The sequence below is a fragment of the Anopheles ziemanni genome, chromosome 2, assembly GCF_943734765.1.
Source record: "Anopheles ziemanni chromosome 2, idAnoZiCoDA_A2_x.2, whole genome shotgun sequence".
NCBI lineage: Eukaryota > Metazoa > Arthropoda > Insecta > Diptera > Culicidae > Anopheles > Anopheles ziemanni.
In genome coordinates this window covers 4,075,999-4,098,463 of record NC_080705.1, presented here as the reverse complement: position 1 = coordinate 4,098,463, position 22,465 = coordinate 4,075,999, and the positions used below count along the sequence as shown (strand labels likewise).

At 49.0% G+C, this 22,465-nt stretch overlaps 1 protein-coding gene across 1 annotated transcript; it reads left to right on the top strand.

Moving 5' to 3' along the window:
* The first annotated feature begins 8,388 nt into the window (after positions 1-8,388).
* LOC131283114 (uncharacterized) lies at positions 8,389-17,539 on the top strand. The gene is made up of 2 exons (XM_058312687.1): positions 8,389-14,579; positions 17,491-17,539. Exons 1-2 carry the CDS (start codon positions 8,389-8,391, stop codon positions 17,537-17,539), a joined length of 6,240 nt encoding a protein of 2,079 aa, XP_058168670.1.
* Positions 17,540-22,465: the final 4,926 nt, after the last annotated feature.

Below are 22,465 nucleotides of genomic sequence, written 5' to 3'. Positions count from 1 at the left end.
CCTGCTGGCCTGTGTACCCCGCGGGCAGGGCACGAGTCCGCGGAGTGAGATATGCGCCAGTATTTACCACACGGCCACGGCGAGTTCGTGTTCGTGCGCGGCAGGTAAGTGGACTAGTGGCCCCACCAAGCGGCATGAGACAAACACGTAGACAGTTTTGCGCGCACAGAAGCGCAACCGCTATGGGCCATCATTCATGTTGGTTCAAACTCGCGCTGTACCGCACTTCGGGAACTACTCCGGGATATCCACAGGTCTCCAAGACAATCACGGAAGTCGGAGGACTTTGAAAAAAACACACACACCCACTTACCCACCCAATCTAGAACTAACTTCCTGGAAACTGGCCCTTTTTTCCCTTACACGTCGATTTGAAGGCAACTTCGGCCGAACAAAAAGGTCGCGACGGCGGTACATTTGTTGGCAAATTGAAGCCGCACGATAAACGCTTCCGCGGTTCGGGCAAAAGGTACGCCATTCGGGACCGAATTCCGTCACACAAACACACGCACCGAACTAGGCGACCATCATCGCCACACAATTGTCGTCGGTCGTTATGCGTTCGTGGCGTCGCGGTTGCGCGCCGGCGTCTCCAGTCGGGGGACTTATACATTAATTCCGCTTTTACATAATAATTGACTCCCTTCTGGGGTTCTAGAACGAAAAAAAGGGAAGGGAAGAAAGCGAAGCGACCGCGCCGTCTTCGTTTGTTTTTCCTTTTGCCTTCCGTGACCCCTGAACCGCACGTGCATTCGTAAGCAAGTAAGGAATATTGATGAAGCACGAGGAGCTTAACCGGGAGAGGGGAAAGGGACCTAAGGGTAGCCGTCCGGTCGTTTGGTTGGGAAATAAGGTCATCGATCGTTGATCGTTGGATTTATCAATACCGACCAACCGACGGTTAGTGGCCACATCGACGTTCGATTAGCCAAGCAGCCGATCGTAGGACTCGTAGGACCGGATCAAACCAGCGGATCTTCTTTATCGAAATTGTACTCCGGATATGCGTCATCCATCCTCCAATTTAAAATTCAACTCGATGTCGACTCGGTTCTCTCCGATTCGGAGGATTTTCGGTTCCAGAAATTCAAATTTTTCTGGAAAAAAAGGAAGCAAAAATCTTAAAGCAAGATTCTTAGCAATGACACTTTCCAACGACTTGTCACACCAACATCAAATCACCACATTCCGGTGGCCAAACTGCATTCATATGTCCAACCCCGGTCGGAAGTCGCCTCCTCCTGGAGCTCTCGGCACAATAAAACTAATAAAATATGAAAGCAATTTCATTCCCGATGGGGAAAAGAAGTCCTCCCCGGCAGCGATCCGCAAAACATTGGACGAAAATGGACGGCCAGCGGCTACCAATGACGATGACGATGATGATGATGGTGATGGCGATCGCGATGATGATGGCAATTGAATTATTAATTTGAAAATTATTCAATTGGATTTATTGTTTTCGATGGCTGGTGGAAATGTTCAACGGGGGTAGTAGAGACGTTCCCGCAATGCAGCTAACAAACCCGAAACCCCCCCCACCCCCCCCCCCCCCCCCCCCCCCCGCGACGGAGTTTGCGTGTTCCAGCTTCTTCCACCTGGCCGGTTTCTACCGAAATCGTTTGTCTTTTGCGTCCCAGGATTGGAGGAGAAAGGGAAGGATGTTAATAAAAATGGGAAAGTATTACAGAAAGTCACCCACATTTGGCCGCCAGGGAATATGTGGCGTAACATATGCGTTCGATAACATTTTCCGGTGCGACTTTCGAACATGTGTTTTTCGGATTGACTTCCGGTGGGAAATCGTAGTCCGCATACCGTAGGAAAGTATTCTGTCCAATAAATTTCAATCTACTCACCGACCGATACAAAGATTATGTTCCACCCCGCACCTGGGAGTTGTACAAGGGGATAAAATTGTTTTGATTCTTTTCGGAACGTAGGGTTGTAGCGTCCTGGAAAAAGCGACCCTTATCGATTACACCGGTACCAAAAATTCAATCGTCCTGCAGGTGCGGAACAGACGAAACGTAATCGATGGAAAAGAAAGGAACGGGGAGCCTCCTGGCGGTGGAGGATGACGACCTCTAATGAAAATTAATAGCCGTTCCTCGTCGTCGTCGGACGCCGCTTTCCGTTTGGATGCCGTTAGGCATGCGGTGGTGTTTTACGCAACAACACTCCACCAATCATCCAGAGGCCGTCGTTGATGGTGTCAGTAGGAAATATAGTTTGACCACCCCACACACCCGCCTGAGTGGGGGAAGGAGAGAGAGAGAAAGAGAGAAAATAAGGGAAAGAGTCTCGTATATCACCTCGGTTGTTCCGCAGGCCGTCACTTAAAGCAATCGGTTTTCATTAATTAAACGGCTTAATCAATTAGCGCGGAAAAACCGAATCGCACGACCGTGCGTTCCGAGAAGACGGGGGCAGCAGAAATGAATTATTTACTGGCGTACCTTTACCCGTTTCCCACCTTCGCTGCCCTTTCATTTTGAGGTGGGAAATGGGGGTCTTTTCGTTTGTTTTATGCGGGAGGCGGAGGCAACAATTTTCCAGCCAATAACATTGTCACCTTAATCGTCGGAAGTGTGCGTGGATGGGGCGATAAAGGATGTGCGAAATGAGTTATGTGAAAAGTGTCCCATCCAATAATAATTGCCACTCGCCCCACCCTCTTACCACTCCCATTTCCTAGAGAGGAAAACCAGAAACCAAAATGTTATCTGGAAACTTTTATCACCAGCAGCACTGAGCGCGAGATGGAAAACCTTTGGTGCAACATGGTTGCAATCGGTCACCACGGAGAGTCATGGTGCATTTTAACTTACACACAATCACACACAAACACGTGTTACAGCAACGCCCCTTTGCGAAAAAAGAAAAAGTCACGGGAAGCGAAAACAAATGCACACATTACATTACAGAACGGCACACGTCAAATATGTACTTGAAAAATTGTGACTTCAGGCGATGAGAAAAAATGATCATTTCTATGGCCTTCCCTTCTAGTGTTCCATTGTTTACTCTTCCCCCCTCCCGCAATACATACGCCAAGCCTCTGCGGCCGGTGAAGGCATTTATTTACAACCGGATATCAACCGGACACAAATTTCCCGATGGAGTTGACCTGTGACCGAGTCCTAGTGTGGTGTCCTAGGATGGCGTCCCTAGGATGGTGGGTGGGTTTCGGGAAGGTCACCCTCGCCCCCAACGCCCCACAAGGTAACGGTAATTAAATGATTGTTTTCTTTCGTTTTTCGCCACGTGAGCGAACGGAACTAACTGTCAAACGGCAAACCATCACTTCGCAACCCGGTGTGTGACATACACACACACACACAATCGATGGATAGCGTTTAATATTTAATCAGTTTGCGCACGCGGCAAAATGAGGGAGCTTGGGAAAATTGTTACAAAAGTGTCACAATTTCACCCCACTTTCTGGTTCGATGGAGTAATACAGTGAAAGTTTTTCTAACCGCCCCTTAACATCGGCACTTGTCAAAATGTTGGCTCAGTATTGTTTTGATTGGCGGAAGTGTTGCCACAGGGTTCACGACAAGTTTCATGTTTCAAGCAGGTGGCCCCATTTTGTTTAATCTTTTTCTTCTGCCCTTTCTAGCTCTGCTACACGATATGATTTCTTCAGAGCAATGTAACTTCATTCTTGTCTGGTGGGTTGACTTTGTCGAACAAATCGAGAGTTATTGTCCAGACCGGCAACGCATAGTTGATTGCTCAAGCGAACGTATCAATTTAATGATGATGATAACCCACACAACGAAACTCGAGGGTTGACAAATGGAGCCATGTTTCCGTCAACGACCTATGTTTTCCCAGCGACCTTTGTTGGAAGGTTACAAATGAACTCTTTTTTTCGAATGATTTCAATTTAATGTTGTGCTCATTTTTATTATGTTTATTTTTCCTTGAAAAAGCCTGTAGAGCAATTGAAGTAATTATTTATTGTATAGTCATCTTTAAAAGCGCGCGCAAATTTAAAAAATCCACTCAAATTCAATGCTCCACATAACACACATTCATTCGCTCTCAATATAACGGAACCAGTTCTAGGTTAATTATCAAACCTCCGCTAAGTAGAATCCGGCGTGCATCCAGTAGTATCCAAATGTGCTCCTTCTGTTGGTGGTTTCTAAGGCTGCCAACAACCAGATCGTCATCTTCCTCATCCGGCAAAGACAGTTTGTGCACGAACGAGGCTCGAAAAGCGTCACATAGCGTAAACATTGGCCTTTGAAGCGACTGGTAAATCGGTGAGTGCGTGTCTTAACAATTAGCCACGATCGTCACGGTTAACTTGCGGGAAGAGAAGTACCGTACCGAGGCGCTTCGCCTCTATGACTAGCTACTTTTTCCACCACATTTATGTTCTATGCTTCCGTTTCCTTTTTTCTGCTCCGTACACAAACGAATGCAGATTAACAACTCCGTTTTCCCGTACTCGGAGACACAGCAAACAAAAACAAACTAGATCACCAAACTGCGGTGCTGTGCTTGTAATCCCAGTTCTTTTTCTCCTTTCGACACAATGTTTGTAAGAATCATTATCATCATTGCTTCACGGTGTGCTTGATGTGGTCGACATTACTGTAACTGCCGCACATATGGGAAATTTACTACGAATGTAGATCAAGTAAATGTTTGCACCGATTGATATACGATCAATTGAATAAACACCACTGGCATGAAGTTCAACTGTAAAAAGATTACTACAGGAGAGCATGAAAAAAAATCATTGTGGAACTTGATGAGTTACAATTTTGTTGAAGTACCTATTATTGTACCATTGAAATGTTTTTAGTCCTGTTTCATTTGTGGAAAAACGCAAGATTACTCAATGGTAGCCATATAAAAAATACCAAGACAGAAAACGTTGGTCTTGTATATCAGTAGAAAAAAAATCCTCTATCCAATCCCTTATTTCTTTGTACGGAAATTCCATAGAGTCAGCGCTTGGTATTCCCTGGTCGTCCTTTGAGAGGGAATAGAAATTCATCTTCCAATCTGTTTCACTCCTCCCACGTCGCTTTCCAACGTTGGAAAACGTAAGTGAAAAACAAAATTACAATAGAAACCAACCCTCCGTTGCATCGTTTGAACACACGGCATTGTGACAAACAACATCGTTCCAGCACGAGCTTTACTAGGACCGAGATAGGGAAAAATGGGGCAGAACGAAGTTTTGAAACTATCCACATTTGACGTAAAGTTTTGGATATTCATGTCTATTTTTCAAGACACATTTTTCTGGTTCGCTTGTCAATTTGTTCGTTTAGGTTTGACTGGTTCTTCAAATGCCCAACAAGCCATAAACTATTTTCGCCAGGTATTGCCCTGTCATCCCGTATTTTTCCAGGATAGCGAAGGGAGGTTATTATCCTTTCACTATTGCTCGGACAAATGGATCACTCGTTGCGTGGCTGGTAAGGGTGAAAAACACTGAATAATCCATGCTCACTAGCACTCGGGCTGCAAGCAGTCCCGTGTGGAGGACATTTGAAGGATAGAAACAAGGAGAAAGGGCGCGCGTGGGGGGGCATCAGACCCCATCAGACTACCAACCGGTGTTCCGGTTCCCTCCTTGGGACCGCGATGTACAATGGTGCGGCCTCGCCTTCGTGCCCAACGCCGTTACCTGGGCCGGCTGTCAGTACAATTTATTAAATTCAAAGAAATTATTGATTTCCTGCCGCCATCAGGGAAGCGAATGGGTGGGTTGGTCGGTGGGTGGAGGGGTAGACAGCTACGGAAGTCTTTTTCTTCGCCACCCTTCGTCTCGTATCCTTTTCCCTTTCGGGGTGCGTCGTGCTTCCGACCAATACCGATTGATCGAATTTTCTCTTTCGAAACTGTGTTTTTCCCTCCGCAGCCCTCGCAGGACCAAGGTTTCGGATGTTCTGTGGCAGTATTTCGTAGCAGTTTATGTGTGCGGCACTGCCGTATCCCCTCATTTGGGGCCGGTGGGAATAGCTTTTTAATCTCTTCGTACGTTTCTACACAAACCTGGAAGGCAAGCGTTCGCCACCGGGTTTTCATTGTCGTTTAACGACAAACGTTTTGCGGGAATGGGTGTTCCAGTTTTTCCGAGTTCCAAAAATCGAGGCCTTATAAATTTCATTAACATATAGGTCACTGATCGAATGTGCGTCCCGTCTCGGTCCTGGGCCAACAACGGGAAAACGTGCGCTTGAATGTTGAAGTTGGAAAATGAACCATTAAAGGATTGCTTGAAGCCCTTCTCTGCTTCATAAAATCTTCCAACGTTCCAACCCCTCGGCTGGTTGTAGGTTTTCGAAAAATCTGTTTTCCTTTTTCTCCACTCCCAACAAAGAATATTTTAAAAATTTCCCTGCATAGGTATCTGCTTTTTTTTAACGTGCGCATTGTTTTCCTGAAGAATGTCCCGAAGCTTCTGTCATGCGGTATTCTTTTAGTACGTTTTGTGTGCGTGTGTGAGAGTGTGGTTTCTTTTTTTATGTCTGCCACATGCTTGAAAGGCTTCCCTCCCTTCCCTTGCGCGAGCAATGCGGGACCACCACTTTCCACCGCATCGGGTTTTCCACCAGCCGAACGGCCGAGGGGAAAGTCATCACTTTTGCATGACATTTCCAGCTGGCCCGCCATCAAACGCGTTCGTCGATATGGTGTGCCGGTTTTAGTTACTCCTACTTGCATCGTTTCTATCCACCCCCTCGTGGCTTGCCCTCGTTTTTCCTCCACCCGCGCTGTAGAACGCGATGCGCGGCCATGTCGGAACATTTCTCAGCGAAATCGGAAATTAGCACTTCCGCTGCCGCCAGAACGTTGCCCGTTGCCTCGTGTTCGAAGACCGAAAAAAAAGCCTTTCCATGCATTTGGTGTGCTGTGTGTAACGTAAAGCCGGCGCTAGAAGAAGGTAGAATTTTCACCGACAATCCGTCATGTTCGATGGTTACGTAGTTCCAACCCCAATGTTCCACCGTCTGCTGGAACCGTGGAAAATGTATGTTAATATGCCATTTCCGCGATCGATCTTACCGATACGGCACGCGGCATGCAGTGGTCGGAAAATCCCACCCATCTCCCCATACGTTTCCACATCCCTCTCTCCGTACCGTCAAAGAGGTTCATCCGGTTGGTCATATGCAAAGCATTTGCAGCAAGCACGCAACAACGAAGTGATTCCCTTTGTGTGTATGCTGTAGTGTATGATTTTTCCTACCATTTTCCCCGCAACCACCGGGGACCGTTTTTCGAGAGGAGGTGAGGAGAGTGTTTGTTTTGAACTGCCTCATTTTCTACGCCTCATAAACATTCCAAGCACCTGTTTACTGGTCATTAAAATGCGACCAGCTTCTTGCGCTTTTCTTTCACACACACAGCGTTGACATTGATCTAGATTCAGCTATTCTCAAACTTTATTGTGTACGAAATAATTTTCGATAAATTGAATTTCTTCCAAATCGTAGAAGAAAGAAAGAACTGATGAGAATTTCTATTGGAAAAATAAAATGCAACTTTGAGAAGCACTGACAATATCTCGGGATATGAACCCATTTTTCATACAATGTATTTATTTTCCTATGAGGTTTATTGATTAAAATCCATCGTTTAAACCACCATAATCACTCACTCTTTCGAAAAACGATCGAAACAATCTCCTTTCCGCGATAATGCATCTGTGTTTTGCCGTGCGCCATAAAGCACTATTGTCTAAAACGTTCCATTCTAATGAGTGTGTAAGCGCTTTTCCCCCAACACCCAACCAACAACTCTCGACCGCAGAGCACGCAGCCCACCCTAATACCCAGTTTTCCATTGAGTTTCCTTTCGTTGGTGGCCCGAGGTCGAGTAATTATTCAAATATATGTCAAATCAATTACGATGAATAATGTACGCGCCCCGCACGGGGAACGTACAGTGATGGGCCTGAATGTCGGTAGGTGGTTTCCGGTTCCCTATTGTCCGACTGCATAACCGGTACCTCCGATAGAGCATATGTGGAGCAGTGAAAGGGCTATCAAGAATTGTTTTCTGTACATTTTTTTTCCACCCAGCCAGTGGGGGGAAATGGGCTACCGGTTGATGGAATGACACGCTCAAAACAACGGGAAAGCGAGGCTGATAGTAATGGCTAGCCACAAAATGGCCATCCATTAGGGGCGAACGTCAGCGACACTTTATCGATTGGGGTTTCCCGTGTGACGACGAAGTAGTAGACGAAGTGAAGAAAAGTGAAAGCAATCGTCCTGACAATGAATCGTGTTTTATAAAAAAGACAGACTTTTCCTTTTCCTGTAAATTCAAATCTGATGGAGATTTTCTTCTCTACATCTTCTGCAGAATCGACTACTTCAGATGAATCGCTAGCTGCCGCTTTCGACAATGGAACATCATGGTGGGCTGTTTACGGACATTTCAAACAGTTTCCCGGGCGCCAGCGCTCTGCCGAGCACGAATGTGAAATATCACCTTCACAACCCACCCCAGATCCCTCCGCAGCCCCCTCCGCCGCCGGGGCCACCCTTAGGGACGCCCACCCGGCATCAGTACCACCAGTATCACCATCCCCATCCCCAGCAGCAGCAGCAGCAGCATCAGCAGCTGAGTGCGCATCATACGCAGCACAGTAGCTCCGGTTCATCGCAGTCACAACAGTCGGTTGTGGTGGGATCGTACGGCCAGCAGACGATCGTGCACCAGCAGTCGCCAGGAATTATTCACCAGAGTCATGTTGTCCAGCAGCAGCAGCAACAACAGTCGGAACAAGCGACAACTCAAACGCAACACCAACAACATCACCTCGAATCATTACACTCGACGATAAACGGTGGAAGCACCCTGTTTACGGACCCGCACGCAGTTGGACTGTTCGGTGATCCGGCCAGCGGAGGTCAGAGCAGCAACAACGGGAGCAGCAACACTACCAGCAACACCACCAGCAGTAGTAGTAGCAGCAGCTACAGCTCCAGCATCACCAACAGTTCGCGCAAGTTCGAAACCAATACCGGTGACAGTATCACCTACAACATCAACAACATCAACACGAACATCGTGAACAACATAAGCGGCGGTCAGGGAGCTCCTCCGGCGATCGCAGCGATCTCGAATGGTGCTGGCGGGACGGTCGACTTTCTTGGCGGTGGAGTAACGGCGACGCAGTACGGCACGGGTGCCTCGATCGCCCCAAACGGCGGGAGTGGTGGTGGTGCTGGTGGGGTGCAAGGTGTCAGCGCTCCAACGATCATAAACATTAGCAATAACAATCACAACATTATGGCGCCTCCGTATCCGTACCACGGGCCACCTCAGTATCAGACGAAAATGACCGCCGGCGGAGGAGGTGGAGCTGGGTACAAGGAGCTAGGGAAGTATAATACCGGAATGAGCGGGGCGAGTAGTAGTGCCGGATCGGGTGGAAGTAGCGGAGGATGGACGGACTATACGAACACCCAGCATCACCACGAAGCGTCCGTCATTGGGAACTTTGAGGCGAAGAACCCAAACAAGTATCATCATGCAACGCCAGGAGCGACCGGAGTTGGAGGACGGGTAGCTGGAGGGTATCGGTATGCGTCGGAGTATGGTCCAGCACAGCAGGGTCAACCAGCCGGTATGACGGCGCACTATCCTACCGGTAGTTCTGGAGCTGGGTACGGCTTATACCATCCCGATGGAGTTCAAGCCTCTCCGATTCAACCACAGTCACAACCTCCGAGTTCTGGTGGAACTCACCCCGGGTACGATCCGTACAGTCACATCGTACGCAACAAGTACCCGAGCGGTGGGGGACAACCACCCCACATGGCCAGTGGATCCCGGCCGTCAACGATGGCTTCCCATCCTGATCTCATGTACAACGAACGATCTCAACGTTACGTCAACAGTTACACCACCGGAGGAGTCTATATGCCATCCACGGGATCGACAGCTTCAACCGGCGGTTCAGCGGGAACACACGGTACCTACTACACACAGATGGGCCCTGGCAAAGGCATGATGACGCCAGGAATGGACTACTATGGCAATAGCTTTGTGAAGCAGCTGGCCAACCATCATCCTCATCATGCAGCGCCAAATCCTTATGTCCCACCGAACCGCATGGCGTACGCTGGACAACAGAGTTCCAGCTACCATCCACACCCTGGCCACCATCATGCGGTACCTCATCCGCACCATAAGGGTGTCGTCGGAAGTTACGGATATGGAAGCTCAAATGGCTCTGCGACGACATATGACGATCCTTACCATCAGCGCGCAATGGGAGGTCGTGTGCCGCTCCCGCATCCATACCCAACGGATCCGCACCACCAACAGCAGACAACGGGTAATGTGCCTCCGTACGCTGCTCCATCCGCACCCGGGAGCTACCATCACCAGATGCAGACAGGCATAGGGTACCCGAATCCAAAGATAACTTTCAGTAAAAACATGAACGATTTCTATACACCAAACATGACTCCAAGTGGAGCCACGCAGGGTCATTATACGCAAGTCCCACCGGGTGCAACGATGGGTCACTACGGTGTGAAATATTCGGCGCAGCAGATGGTTCCATCCCAGAAGGTTAACCCACTCGGGACCGGTGCCACGGGTTTGGGACAACAGCAACCACAACAGCACCAGCAGCAAGTAGCCAAACCATCGTCAAGCTGTTACTATGACACACCAAATCCGGTGATTGACATCAATCATCCGTTGGTGGATCTCGAGGAGCAGATCAACAGTGTGAAGATCCCCAAGGGTACGGCCACTCCAACTGCGGGCGTTGGAGCACCGATATACGATACGAATCATGCACTGAACTACGACTGTCAGCAGATGTACCTGAAGAATCGCTACATGCACTCGAAGCCGATCCTCGGTCCACTGGTCCCGGCCGGTAACAACGGGTACAGCAACGGACATCAGCCCATGGTCGCTGCTGACCAACATCATCTTCGTCACCTTGCCCACCATCAGCATCACCATCCGGAAGCTGTTACGGCGTACGGTGGTTACACGACGATGGAAGATCTCGGACTAGGTCCTAGGAGTTTTGCATTGGACGAAAACCTGAAGGATAAAAGCTTACGCGACTATCTGACCAGTTGGAGCGAGATGGAGGAAGAGGAAGGTGCGGTGGGATCGGCTAAAGCCTCAAAGGAAGCGAACAACAATCAAACGAACCATCAGAACTACGAGTCGTGCAAGTACATGAACCAACAAACAGTGGGTGAACCCGTTGTGGCGTCACCTGTACCATCAGCCCCTGTAGTACATCAGGAGTCTACCGGTGAGATTGTTAGTGCCGCGATGGACACCCTAGCTACACCGGACGTGCCACCGCAAGTACAACCCCCAGTTCACACGGGGGTGATCGTCGCAAATACGCAGAGTGCCGGTAACCTACCGGACATACTGGCGGACATCGAGAAACCGGCAAAATCGGAAGAAACGGGAAAAGATGGCGAGAAGCTGTACATTCTCGAAACGTACGATGTGCCACAGTCGGAACTAAACAAGTACAAACATCTGAGCGTAATTAACGAGCTGCCGAAGAACGTAGTTCCGATCAACGATAGTGCAGACTCGCTGAAGTTCCTCGAGGAGATCGAATCCAACCGGGAGAAGTACTACCAAACGGAGCTGGAATCGGAGGTAGTTTATGAGGAAAAGGAAAAGATAAAAGAGGAGAAGCGGATAGACGAAGAGCCAGAGCCGTTGGAATTGGAATTGGACGAGCAGAAGCCGTCAGTCATTAAGCAGTCGAAAGAAGAGGAACCGGATGACAGCAAGGATACCATTGTAGAAGGTCGATCCGAAGCAGAGGAAAAAGTGATTCAACCGAACGTGGCAGCTAGCGAATTGCCAGTAGAAAGTCCACCTACGGAGGTTGTCAGTGAAATGTCTCCAGAAGAAATGCCACAAGATCTCTCCAAGCAGGCATCCGAGAAGGAATCGGATAATAAGATTCCAGTGGCAGAAGAACCAGTTGTTTCGGGAGAACGAACCATTGAACCGATGGAAATGACGGAAGAAAAAGAGTTGGAGAAAGAGTTGACACCACCATCATCGCCCCAACCACAACCCGCACCACCACCACCACCACCTGCAGACGAGGAAGCCTTCAAAGTGCCTCGCTGTTTCCCAAAGTATCGAAAGCGCCGCTTTTACGATTACGACATGCCACGGTTTCCCAAAATAGCTCGCCGGTCCAGCATCGAGGAATTTATCAATTGTGATATATCGAAATTCAAAGTACAAACATCCAAGCGGAACCCGAAGAGTCTGAAGCGACTTCTGCTGGACACCATCAACTCGAAGCCGTTCCGTCGCTGGGCCAAGGAGGAATGGTTTAGGCGCCCGGAAGTGCTGCAGGAGAGCGTGGAAGCCACACCCAGGGAGTCACAAGAGAAGCAGGAGAAACAGTCGTTCGATGAAGTGGAGCTTCAGCAAGAAATCGATCATCCCGATACGGAAGAAGAATCCCCGATGCCGTCCCAAGACATGGAACTCGAGGAGCCCGTAGTTTCCACAAACACCGTTGTTAACACCGTTCCATCGTTGAAGGATCTTTGCTACGAGCGAGCACTATCGTCGGAATTATTCCTTCAACCATCCTCGTTGAAAGATATTTGTGAAAAGCTCATTTGCGTCAACAAGCACCTCTACATCATCGAAGAAATGAACCCACCGAGGTTACAGGATCTGTGCAAGGCGGTTCTCAGCGAGACGAACATCTTCATCGATGTCACCGAAAACGAGGTGTGCATCATCGAGGATGACGAAACGCCCGATGAAGTGGTGATGGAAGAGGGAGAGGAGGACGGTGGTCGGGTGTTTATCGTGGAGGAGGATCGTGGATCCATCGCGGATCTGCTGCGTGAGAGCATACAGCTACAGGAGGAGGATCTGGTAGTGATGCGAACAGACTCCGGCGAAGAGTGCGAAGATCATGAGATCTTTTTGGCCAACCTTGCCCCAGAGGAACCGTTGGTGGGTGTACGCTCGATGCTGTCGGACAGTGAGAGCGATATATTCACCCGGGTGGAGGCGGAGATTGAGAAAATGATGCACACCAGTTCTTCGGAGGACGAAGCCGATGTTCCGGTGGCGTTGGAGCAGGACAAGGGACTGCAAACGGACGAGTCGGAACTGTTCGCGTTTGCAGAGGATGTTGAGTGTGTACAGTATGAAGAAGTGATCCCTTTGGTGGATAGTGAAAAGATGGCTGTTGAAAATGGAGTCATCAGTTCGCTCCGTTCGAAATACATTTCTCGCCCGTCCGATCAGATGAAACTTCGGTTGCGGTTGCTTCGCAAGTACCTCATCTACCAGCGTTACATACAGCTCCAACATGGAATACTCCAACGGTGTACCGTCTCGTGGAGCCAGCTGATAACCAAACGGAACTTACTGGCAGCTACGGTTAAGCCATCTCCGGTGCAACAGGACGAGGATACAAACTGTTCCGTTAGTAGCTCCAGTAGCTCAAGCTCCAGCAGTAGCTCGAGTAGCTCCTCTCACGGAACGTCTTCATCGTCCAGTTCGTCATCGTCCTCCAGTGCGTCTTCAACTGGAAGCGATGTGGAGGAAGAGAACACGATGGAGCTTGCTCAGGCCCCCGAGAGTGCTTCGGAAGAACTCTCCCATACAAGTTCGGTTCAGTTTGAAACGAACAACAATAAGGTACAAATTGTACCGGAGGAGTTAGAATTGGAGATGACTACGTCACGGGAAACGATGAGGAACTCGGAAGTGTATGATGAATCTCAATCCGATATTGCCAAACCAACACCGATGTGTGTGGACCAGAGTCCGGATCGAACCGACGACGGTGGAACCAGCAGTACCGGTAAGGAAAGCAGCCCCAGTAATACGAGCTCTCCTAGTAGCAGTCCCGCCAGCACCAGTAGTAATCGCAATCGAAGCCCTAGTAGTAGTTTCGTGGAACACCGCACGGCCTCGGAGCGACCGCGTTCGGTGATTGTGTCACCACCGATTGCCAAGCGCAAGAAGAAGCTTTCCTTCGAGGAGAGCCTGCTCAACATCGAACAAATGTACCGGAAGCCCTCCAGCCCGTCGTCCTCATCCGTGGTGCCCAGGGCGGTGGTGGTTGCCGCCAACAGTCAAGCCCGCCCCAACGTCATCGTGAACGTCGACAACAAGCGTGAGATTCCACGGAAGCTGTTTATTCCTTCGTACAAGATCTTTGACCAATCGATGGACGAGCCTCTAATGGGTGAACACAACGGTCGCCATCGAAAGGATTCTTCCGGCGAGGATTATATCGAACAACCAGGTGCTGACGTCCACAGGCAACCTCCGCTGCGCCGCACATCGATCAGTACCGAACCGACGTTTGTGAGCTCGATCTCTACTGAAGCCGACCGACGTTCGCAAGGTCTGGAACGGAGACGGTCTGCGCTAATGCGGCGTCGGAGTTGCTGCTGTTCTCCCCTTCGTTCCCCCCGCTCACCACCGTCCGTGTCGAAGGCTTCAACGAGGGTCGCGTCACTCTTGTCACCGGTGCCGTACGTGCGCTTGGAACGGAACGAATACGTGGAAAAACTCGCGGAAAGCTATCGCCGTCAGCAGAAGTGAGCTGCCCAAGGTCGCTGGAAGAACCAACCCGTGCGGCTGACTTTACACCAAGTGTAGCGTCTATTGCGACTCGCCGCGTGAAGCTAACAAAGCAAAATAGGTTAATATTCGCTTCTCACTGGAGTTTGTGTAGTCTTGTGTGTTGCATGAGCTTGACGCCGACTAAAAACGATAAGGCTAGAAACATTATACAATCCTTGGTGATTCATTTTCAATTTTACGGAACATTCCAAAGTGTACGAGATTAGGGAAGCTTGCGCCCTACACTCTGTTTCTCTTTGATGTTTTAAGCAGCCACGTGCGTGTGTCTTACTACCGGCGAAGTAACTTAATGTGTGTTAAAATTTAAGATTCAATGCACTAGGATTCATTTTCCTACATGTACTTACGCGAAGTAACGCTACGAAAAATCAAACTATGCCAGAAAGCGTTACCTGTGTTACGCATAGTGAGAGCTTTTGAGTTTGGCGAGCTTTTCATCCTCAAGTTAGCGGTTGCGATGAAGCTTCTTGTTATGCAAAGCTTTCTCACCCAAAGCTGAAGCTTCCAACTGCATTTCCCAGACAATTTCAATGCTCGAAGAAAAACCACGCCTGAATTGGAACATTTTAATTTTTGTACGATTCTGTAAAACGTTCAAACATTTTGCAACTACAAGTACAAGAGAATGGTACGGGAAAGGTTCAGTGTTACGAAAAAGTGGAACATACATTTTCTGATCTAGTCATGTGCATCGATCTTCGTTGGCGTGTGTGTGTGTTTTGTGGCATTGATGTTTTTGGAAGTTGTCGATTGAGTTTGTGATCAAGAAAAATAATGCTGAACGAATAACCATTTTAACGAATTGCTAAACTTGAAGCCGGATCTATAAGGAATGTATACAGATAATTTACACCCACCTGAACTTTAGGACACCTGCATTGAAACTTTCGTAAGTTGGCATGATTTCCATAACACTCGAAGGGCAAATGCGGTCTGCAAAAGAGAGGATACATGATTTTAGCTCGATTTCTGGAAAATTATTAATTTTAAATATCACACGTTTGCTGTTTAAGACGATTTCCGAGAACCCCATTAGTGAAGCTATAAGTTCTAAGATTTAAGATTTGTTATGCAAATATGGCATATATAAAAAGATTTCCAACAAACACACAATTGCACTGCATCTTAATACTACGACTAGGTTTAAATTACAATGCATAACAAGAATAAAGGAACCAAATAGAGAGCACGCTGGATAAGAGAAGATTGTATAAACAAAACAAAATCAGTGCCTTCAGGAAAACAAACTCGGCAGCATCAGAAAACAGCGCGAGAATATTAATGCGTATATCTGGCGTGTTTGCGCGTGCAGGACTAGAACGAACACATTAAACCCCATACCAAATAACTGCAGATAATCACGGGTCGTGGTGAACAAAACAAAACAAATTCGCGCGGCAGCGGATAATTTACGGATATTAGAAGATACATCTTATCGTAATGTAGCGTTCGATAGCATAAGAAAATCAAAACCAATGGAAAGGTATTTTACAGCATTTGATAAATGACGATTTAGAAAAACGGTCTGTTGAGCAAACCTTGCTTTGGATTGCCGAAATGTTAAACCGACTATACATACAGTGTGAAGCTTATATTGTTAACGGCGAGTCAAACACGTGTGAAAGTATTTTAGTGAAACTTTAAAGACAGGAAGTGTACCCATCCACACGCAAAATGCATTCCCCGCTCATTCCTACCTTCGTTTAAGCGTTCGCGTATTGTTTTCCGATTAAAGATTGTTGTTCCTGCTAATAATAAGCATAAGTATCCCCATCCAGCATCCAGAAAAAAACGTTTAATGGCGTATGGTAAACTATATATGTGGTGTTGTTGTAGGACGAATTAAGTTTTATCGTTGGATTTTTCCTCTTTTTCACGGTTTGCGCAGCGAAAACAGGGCAATGTATGAATGTAAGTTATTTGTGTTTTAATCGAAAAGAAATAAACTAAGTTGTTTTTGAATGTTGATTGAACAACAAAGCCTTTCGTTTTTGACAGCATTATTGTTTCGCATCCGAAACACAATACTATTTCCGGTTAGAGTTTCGAACGCGTCTATCATCAACAACTGAGACTCATAGTAATTGCAGCATCAACAAGTTTATGATAATTGCCGCTTGACTTATCACTAACAATTTGTTCCATATAAAAATAGACACATTCAGGCATATTTAAACATTAAGGCGATAATGAAGCAAGGAGCTGATTATCGCCAATTTTTTACTTTTATAGCCTTCACTGGGCAAAAAGGAAAACGTCTAGAATGAATTGGTAACTAATTACGCACTTGTTTCGGTATGTAATACATTGGGAAATATTTGATTTGTTTGCATTGTAATATTGTTCGAAAACGAATGGATTATAAGTTTATTAAATTTGAATTTGATTTCTTTTTTACACTAAAGCTTACAACTAAGTATTAACTCAAAAGGTAAATTTCAGGTATCAGCATTCCAGTTTGCGTCGTATCGTCTTCACTTCAATTTTACGTGGGAGAGTTGGCTTGCTTCGCTCGCGACGAAGCGCGATTATTGACCAACCTCTTCACCGGTTTCTTGGTGGCCAGCTTCCTCTTCACTTTCCGCAATTGAGCCGTTTCCACCTCGATGTCAGCATTTCCAGGCACGTCAAATTCCGCCGTCCGTTTCGCGATTCCGGAGGACGACGGCAACCCGATCGATTCCCCCGCAGCAATCAGTTCGTTCACCGTCACCACCCGGCCCTGTCCCATCAGCAGCTGGGTGAGAGCTCTTTCGGGATAGATTAAACTGCCGACCGACGCCTCCAGAAACGTCAGATAGAGGCAAATTAACACGGTTAGGCGCATCTTCGTTGACGCGGGAAGTAAAGGAACCGAAGAGCGGAGCGACGACGACGGCCAAGAAGCTCGGGCTACAGAGTGAGATAATTACAGCGGTCGAAGTGAGGAAGAAAACAGTCTCGGGCACTTCCTCGCACTGGCAGTGAACGTTGGGTACTGAATTATAATTCATTGACTTTTCGGTCCTGAGGGTCGTCCTAGATGGTCACCGTTATCAATCGACGAGCTGGCGGTGACCTCCGGGGTCATCATCAGTGTACTCCGCAAAGATTGGATTTACATGAGCAAGCGCAAGACGACACGTGGGAAGGTGTCTCTTTCTTCCCAGAACCGGACAACGCAGGGATCTGTCGATCGTGATTCGTCAAACACGCAACGGCTAATCGAACTTTGATTAGGATGACAAATGTGGTTACAATTCCGTCAGTCAAGTAATTGAAATAATTTTCCATCACGTGGCTGGCCACGCTTCGATTGATCTCACAGAGTTTCTGAACAAGCGATAGGAAATAGCGTCGAAAGGCAGAAAGCCATTATGAAATGAAACACAAGATGCCTTAGGACGAAGATTATTTATTGGCTGTAAAGACTGTCGTAAGTCTAAGCTGGAGGACTTGCTACATAAAGACCTATGCTTGAATGGAATCAAAGTACGCAGTTTTAAATGACCTAAAATTCGACAATAAGCAAATGCGAAACAGTCTCACAGATTAGAAAGGACGCTCATTGTTGAGACAAGCTCTAGGAGTCACCGAAATCGGAGCCCCCGAATATCTACAGGTGCGCTGGAGACCGCTAATCCCTAGTGTATATCGGATGTAAACAAAATTCCTGGCGAGTAGTAACCGCCGACTCCACCAATTCTTTTTCTTATGAAAATAAGCACATTTGGCAACGATTAGAGGGGTGAGTTTACGCCGGCGAAGCAATCGTTTCAAGGTTGCACTAATAACAGACAGCTCCCCTCCCCGACCATAACCCGTGCTCTTTGCCCAACGCACACTGGCATGCATGGCCAAGCCTCAGTTTGACGACTTTCACACCTGGCACGAAGGAAAAGACGTTCGTTCGCGTGCCGAAAACCGAAACCGTGTGGAGCAAGGGCCCGGCTGTCAAACGAGGCAGAGCGTTTAGCGGGAAAGTGTGTATCCAATTAATTTGAACCTGCGCGCTTTTAAATGGTGTGGAAGATAGGGCTTGCGTAAAATGAGGTTATGTCCCAGCAGTCAACGCCGACGAAGTCTTTACGCCACGCAGAGGTGGAGAGGATTATGTTGAAGGTGCCGTTGTGTTAAGAGCCGGAGCGCCCGGAAAGGCCGCGGTCGGGATTGGAGCGCCACCAAACGGTAACGCTACCTGCGGAACGCCGGAACCCGGCCCGGTAGGGAACGATGGTGTGGTCGCAATGGGAATGCCACCGGGGGGGATCTTGTCGCGCGGTACGTAGACGACCTGGAACAGTTTGTTGGCATCCTGGACCATCACCGGGATCAGTTCGGGCTGGGCGAGCGGGACGGCGGTGGTGGTTTCGTTCGTTGCCGGAGCGACCGTGGTGGACCTGTTCTTGCGCCGATGACGACGCTGTTCCCGCATGGCGCGCTCGGCCGCTTTCTCGGCCTCCGTCTTCTTTTTAACCGGTTTCGAATAGATGGCATGAAGCGCTGCACCCGTGCCGAGGACCAGTGCACCCTTGACCAACTCCCTGGTGAGACTTTTCGTTGGACGTGCCATCTGGAAGGTGAACGTTGGAGCTGGCACGCTGTAGACGGGGCCACTCACCGGCGCATAATAGACGGGGGCCGACGGTCCTGGTGGTGGTGGTGGAGGCGCTTGAACCAACGGCCTTCGCTTGGGCTTCTTTGGAGTTTCGGTCAAACTCCAGCCGATCGGTTTCTTCGTTGCCCGGTTCGAGGGACTACTGCTCCAGCCCCAGCCACGCTTACGACGAGTTAACGCTGGTCCACCATCTCCGGAGGGTTCCTCATCGCGACCTTTGGCCGCTCCTTCGTGGGCCAGTGTCGCCTGGACGAGGAACACCAGGTAGAGCACCGCGAGGAGGCGCATTTTAATGCAGCACAGAACCTTTAACTTTACACTTGCACAGCTGGTCACGAAATGATTGCCGGCGAGCGATCGTGGACAGTTGATATAAATTAGCGAGCACGTCCTCTGTTGGTCCCGGATTTTCGGGGGGTAATTCGCGTGCAAAATCGCCTGCACGTCCAAGCAGGAGCAAACCATAACAACACAGAGTCTTATCACTTAAATTGCCAATTACTGTTTGGAGGTCATGGCAGAGGCACCGATCACATTCGCCGAACCGATAGCAGAAACATCAGGCTGGACGCGGTTATCAGGAGCTGCCAAGAATTGCCTTGCGCAACGTTGGCGCTGCTGCCAACACAGGGACCATCTGTGCAGAGCTGCATGAGCGCCTCAGGAAGTAATGGATGTACCGTCGTTGGAGTTCTCGCCGAAACGGAGGACTTTGTGGATGCTTCTGGTTGATGGGCGATACGGGTAACTTCGAGCTCCTCCACATCAAAGTCTGGAAGGTCCACCAAAAGGGTCACCCTCCGCTTTGGACGAACATCCGATGGCGTGGGTTCGGAGGACCGCGGAATGTCGGTCGAGTCCGAATCGGCCGATACCTCGTTCGGTGGCTCGGGAGTGGAAAGTTTTCCCTTCTTCGGCCTTCTCGATGTCCGCTTCGGAAGAGGCTTTGGGGGATCCAGCGCCTTGGCCAGCTTCACGATGCCAACGTTCACGAAATCGGTGGCGATCTTATCAAACGTTACGACGGTACGGGGATTGGTGTGTCGCGAAGGGAAAAAGTCCGCTATCCGCTCCTTCAGGGCGGCCCATCGGGTAGCTAGGTTGGACTTCCGCTCCGCATGCCGCAGTCCGGGCGGGGGACGCTTGGTGATGTGCTGAAACCGTACCCGGTACAGTGATCGTATGTCCCAATCGTGCACATCGGTGACACCGAGCGATCGGGCTACGTCCTCCGCATCCTCCCCGGTGGCCTGTTCCAGTAGGCAGCCCAAGCCAACCACCAAGCCGGTGGCCAGGCACAGCCTCAGAAAGCTCCACGAGAGTCGCATCGGTTGCGGTTCAGCGATATTACGGAGCTCTTCACGGCACGGTCGCTAGAATTGCACTGGTCCTACCGAGTGGCCCGCAACGGAAAGAGGCTACAGCTGCCACTAAGCTGGCGGGGCCTTTTGCAATGGCGGCGTGCCTTTCGGCGTCAGAAAACCGGTCACGAAACCTTTTTCTCGATCGCCATTTCTCGAGCCGCGGTTACGCGCAACTGCGTCCAGCTCATTTTCGCCCCCCTAAATTGGTTGGCCTGACTCGAGGCTAGCAGGCTCTAGGTAGGCCCTCCTCTTTGCCGATGGATAGATATACGAGATACGAGAGGCCCCCGCGAGAGGTGATGATTGTTTTGATTTCCACGCCTAGAGAGCCGGGGCTTGTCCGTTTTGTGGTGTAGCAGGGTTTGAGGGTCTCCCAGTCGACCTTCGCCATGACGCAACCGTGTTCGTGCTGGTAAAGCGGGCTTTTCCAGCTACACGTATGGTATTTGCCTTCTTGAGGGTCAAGCTGCCCCATGCGACATGGGTGGATAGAATCAGGCCGTTGACCAGACACGACAGTCCGGAATCGGAATCCGGAAAGTGTGCGTAAAAGTGATCGTGCTTGGCGACGCACAACTAGGATCGTAGGTTATGGTTTTCCACCCAACACACGCAAACACTGGGTTAAGGACGATTGCACCCAAACGGGACGGTTTATAGTGGTTCTGCGGTCTACCGGTCCGTTTCGATAAACCTACTTTGAGAACGAAAGGGCAGCTGTGCTCGATGCTCGATGATCTGGTCCACGATCGTGTCAGGTAAGGTGAGCGAAATCTACATCTACATGTCGTTACAGGTTTAATAATAGTATGCTCGGGAAACCTGTTTGCACCAACATGTAAGGCTTTCATGGAATCTAGCGATAATTGGTTCATGAGCTTGCACCAGTGACATCGTTGAAGTGCATTTGACATCACTGTTCTTTACTAATGTGCTCATTCTCTCAAAGTGGGAGTTCAATCATTCACATTTTTGTGATGAATGTTGCAACACATTACCACATAAATAAATAACAGTTGTGTAAGGAAATATCGGCTACACAGCATCAACACAAGATGAAATCAATTAATTGTGTTGCTGAGGGTATTTCGTTGAAATTTCCCAATGAAATTTTAGTTTATCTTAGCAAAACGACCACATACACAACGCTTGTCTGGCATCCAGCGAGAACAGACAAGACTGCACATCTTTTGCGCATGCAATTGTCTCGCCGTACAACGGATGGCGCCGGACTGTCTCAGCTTTTATTGATTATCCTTATCCATTCGGTTGCGGTGTGCGTGGCGCTTGCCTCGTACAGTCTCGTGCCAGCATCCGTCGATATAGCATCAAGTGGTGGAGTCTGGTACGTGATAGAACTGTTAGTTTTGCTGCCACCATGAAGCTTGTCCAGCTGTTCTGGTGGACGCTGTTTGTGCTGCTGTCGCATCAGCTGTCCGAAAACGGAGGCCTAGTGGAGACGAAGGTTCGTAACCGTGTGCAGAAGTGGCAGCAGCGCACCTGGAAAGCCCGATTCGGTGCCGCCCTGCGGAAAGACTGGCGCTCTGCCTTTGGGCCGACCAAAGCTCACCATCGGACACGCTACGGTCTGTCACCGGAGGAGGAAGACTTTTTCACCTCCGACTCGGTACCGAACGCCTACTCCAACTATCACTACCGGCGACTCGGGGCCGCCCGTTCCAGGAACCGTGGAGCTGGCCGAAGAAAACCCGACCATCCCGATGGAATAACACTCTCCGAAAGCAGTCGACCAAAGCGCCAGACCCGTGGCCGCTCGGAACTGGCCGATGAATTGCAGGACTATCTGGATCCGTTGGACCTGACGATGCTGGATGATCCGAACGCCGAGTTTTACCCGTTGCCTCCGTACGAA

What these genes read in the sequence shown, in the direction of transcription:
- LOC131283114 (XM_058312687.1), top strand. Translation starts at nt 8,389, where the DNA reads ATGGAACATCATGGTGGGCTGTTTACGGACATTTCAAACAGTTTCCCG. An exon ending in GCGGAAAGCTATCGCCGTCA is followed by an intron (nt 14,580 to 17,490) that starts GCAGAAGTGAGC and finishes AAGGAACCGAAG; the next exon opens with AGCGGAGCGACGACGACGGC.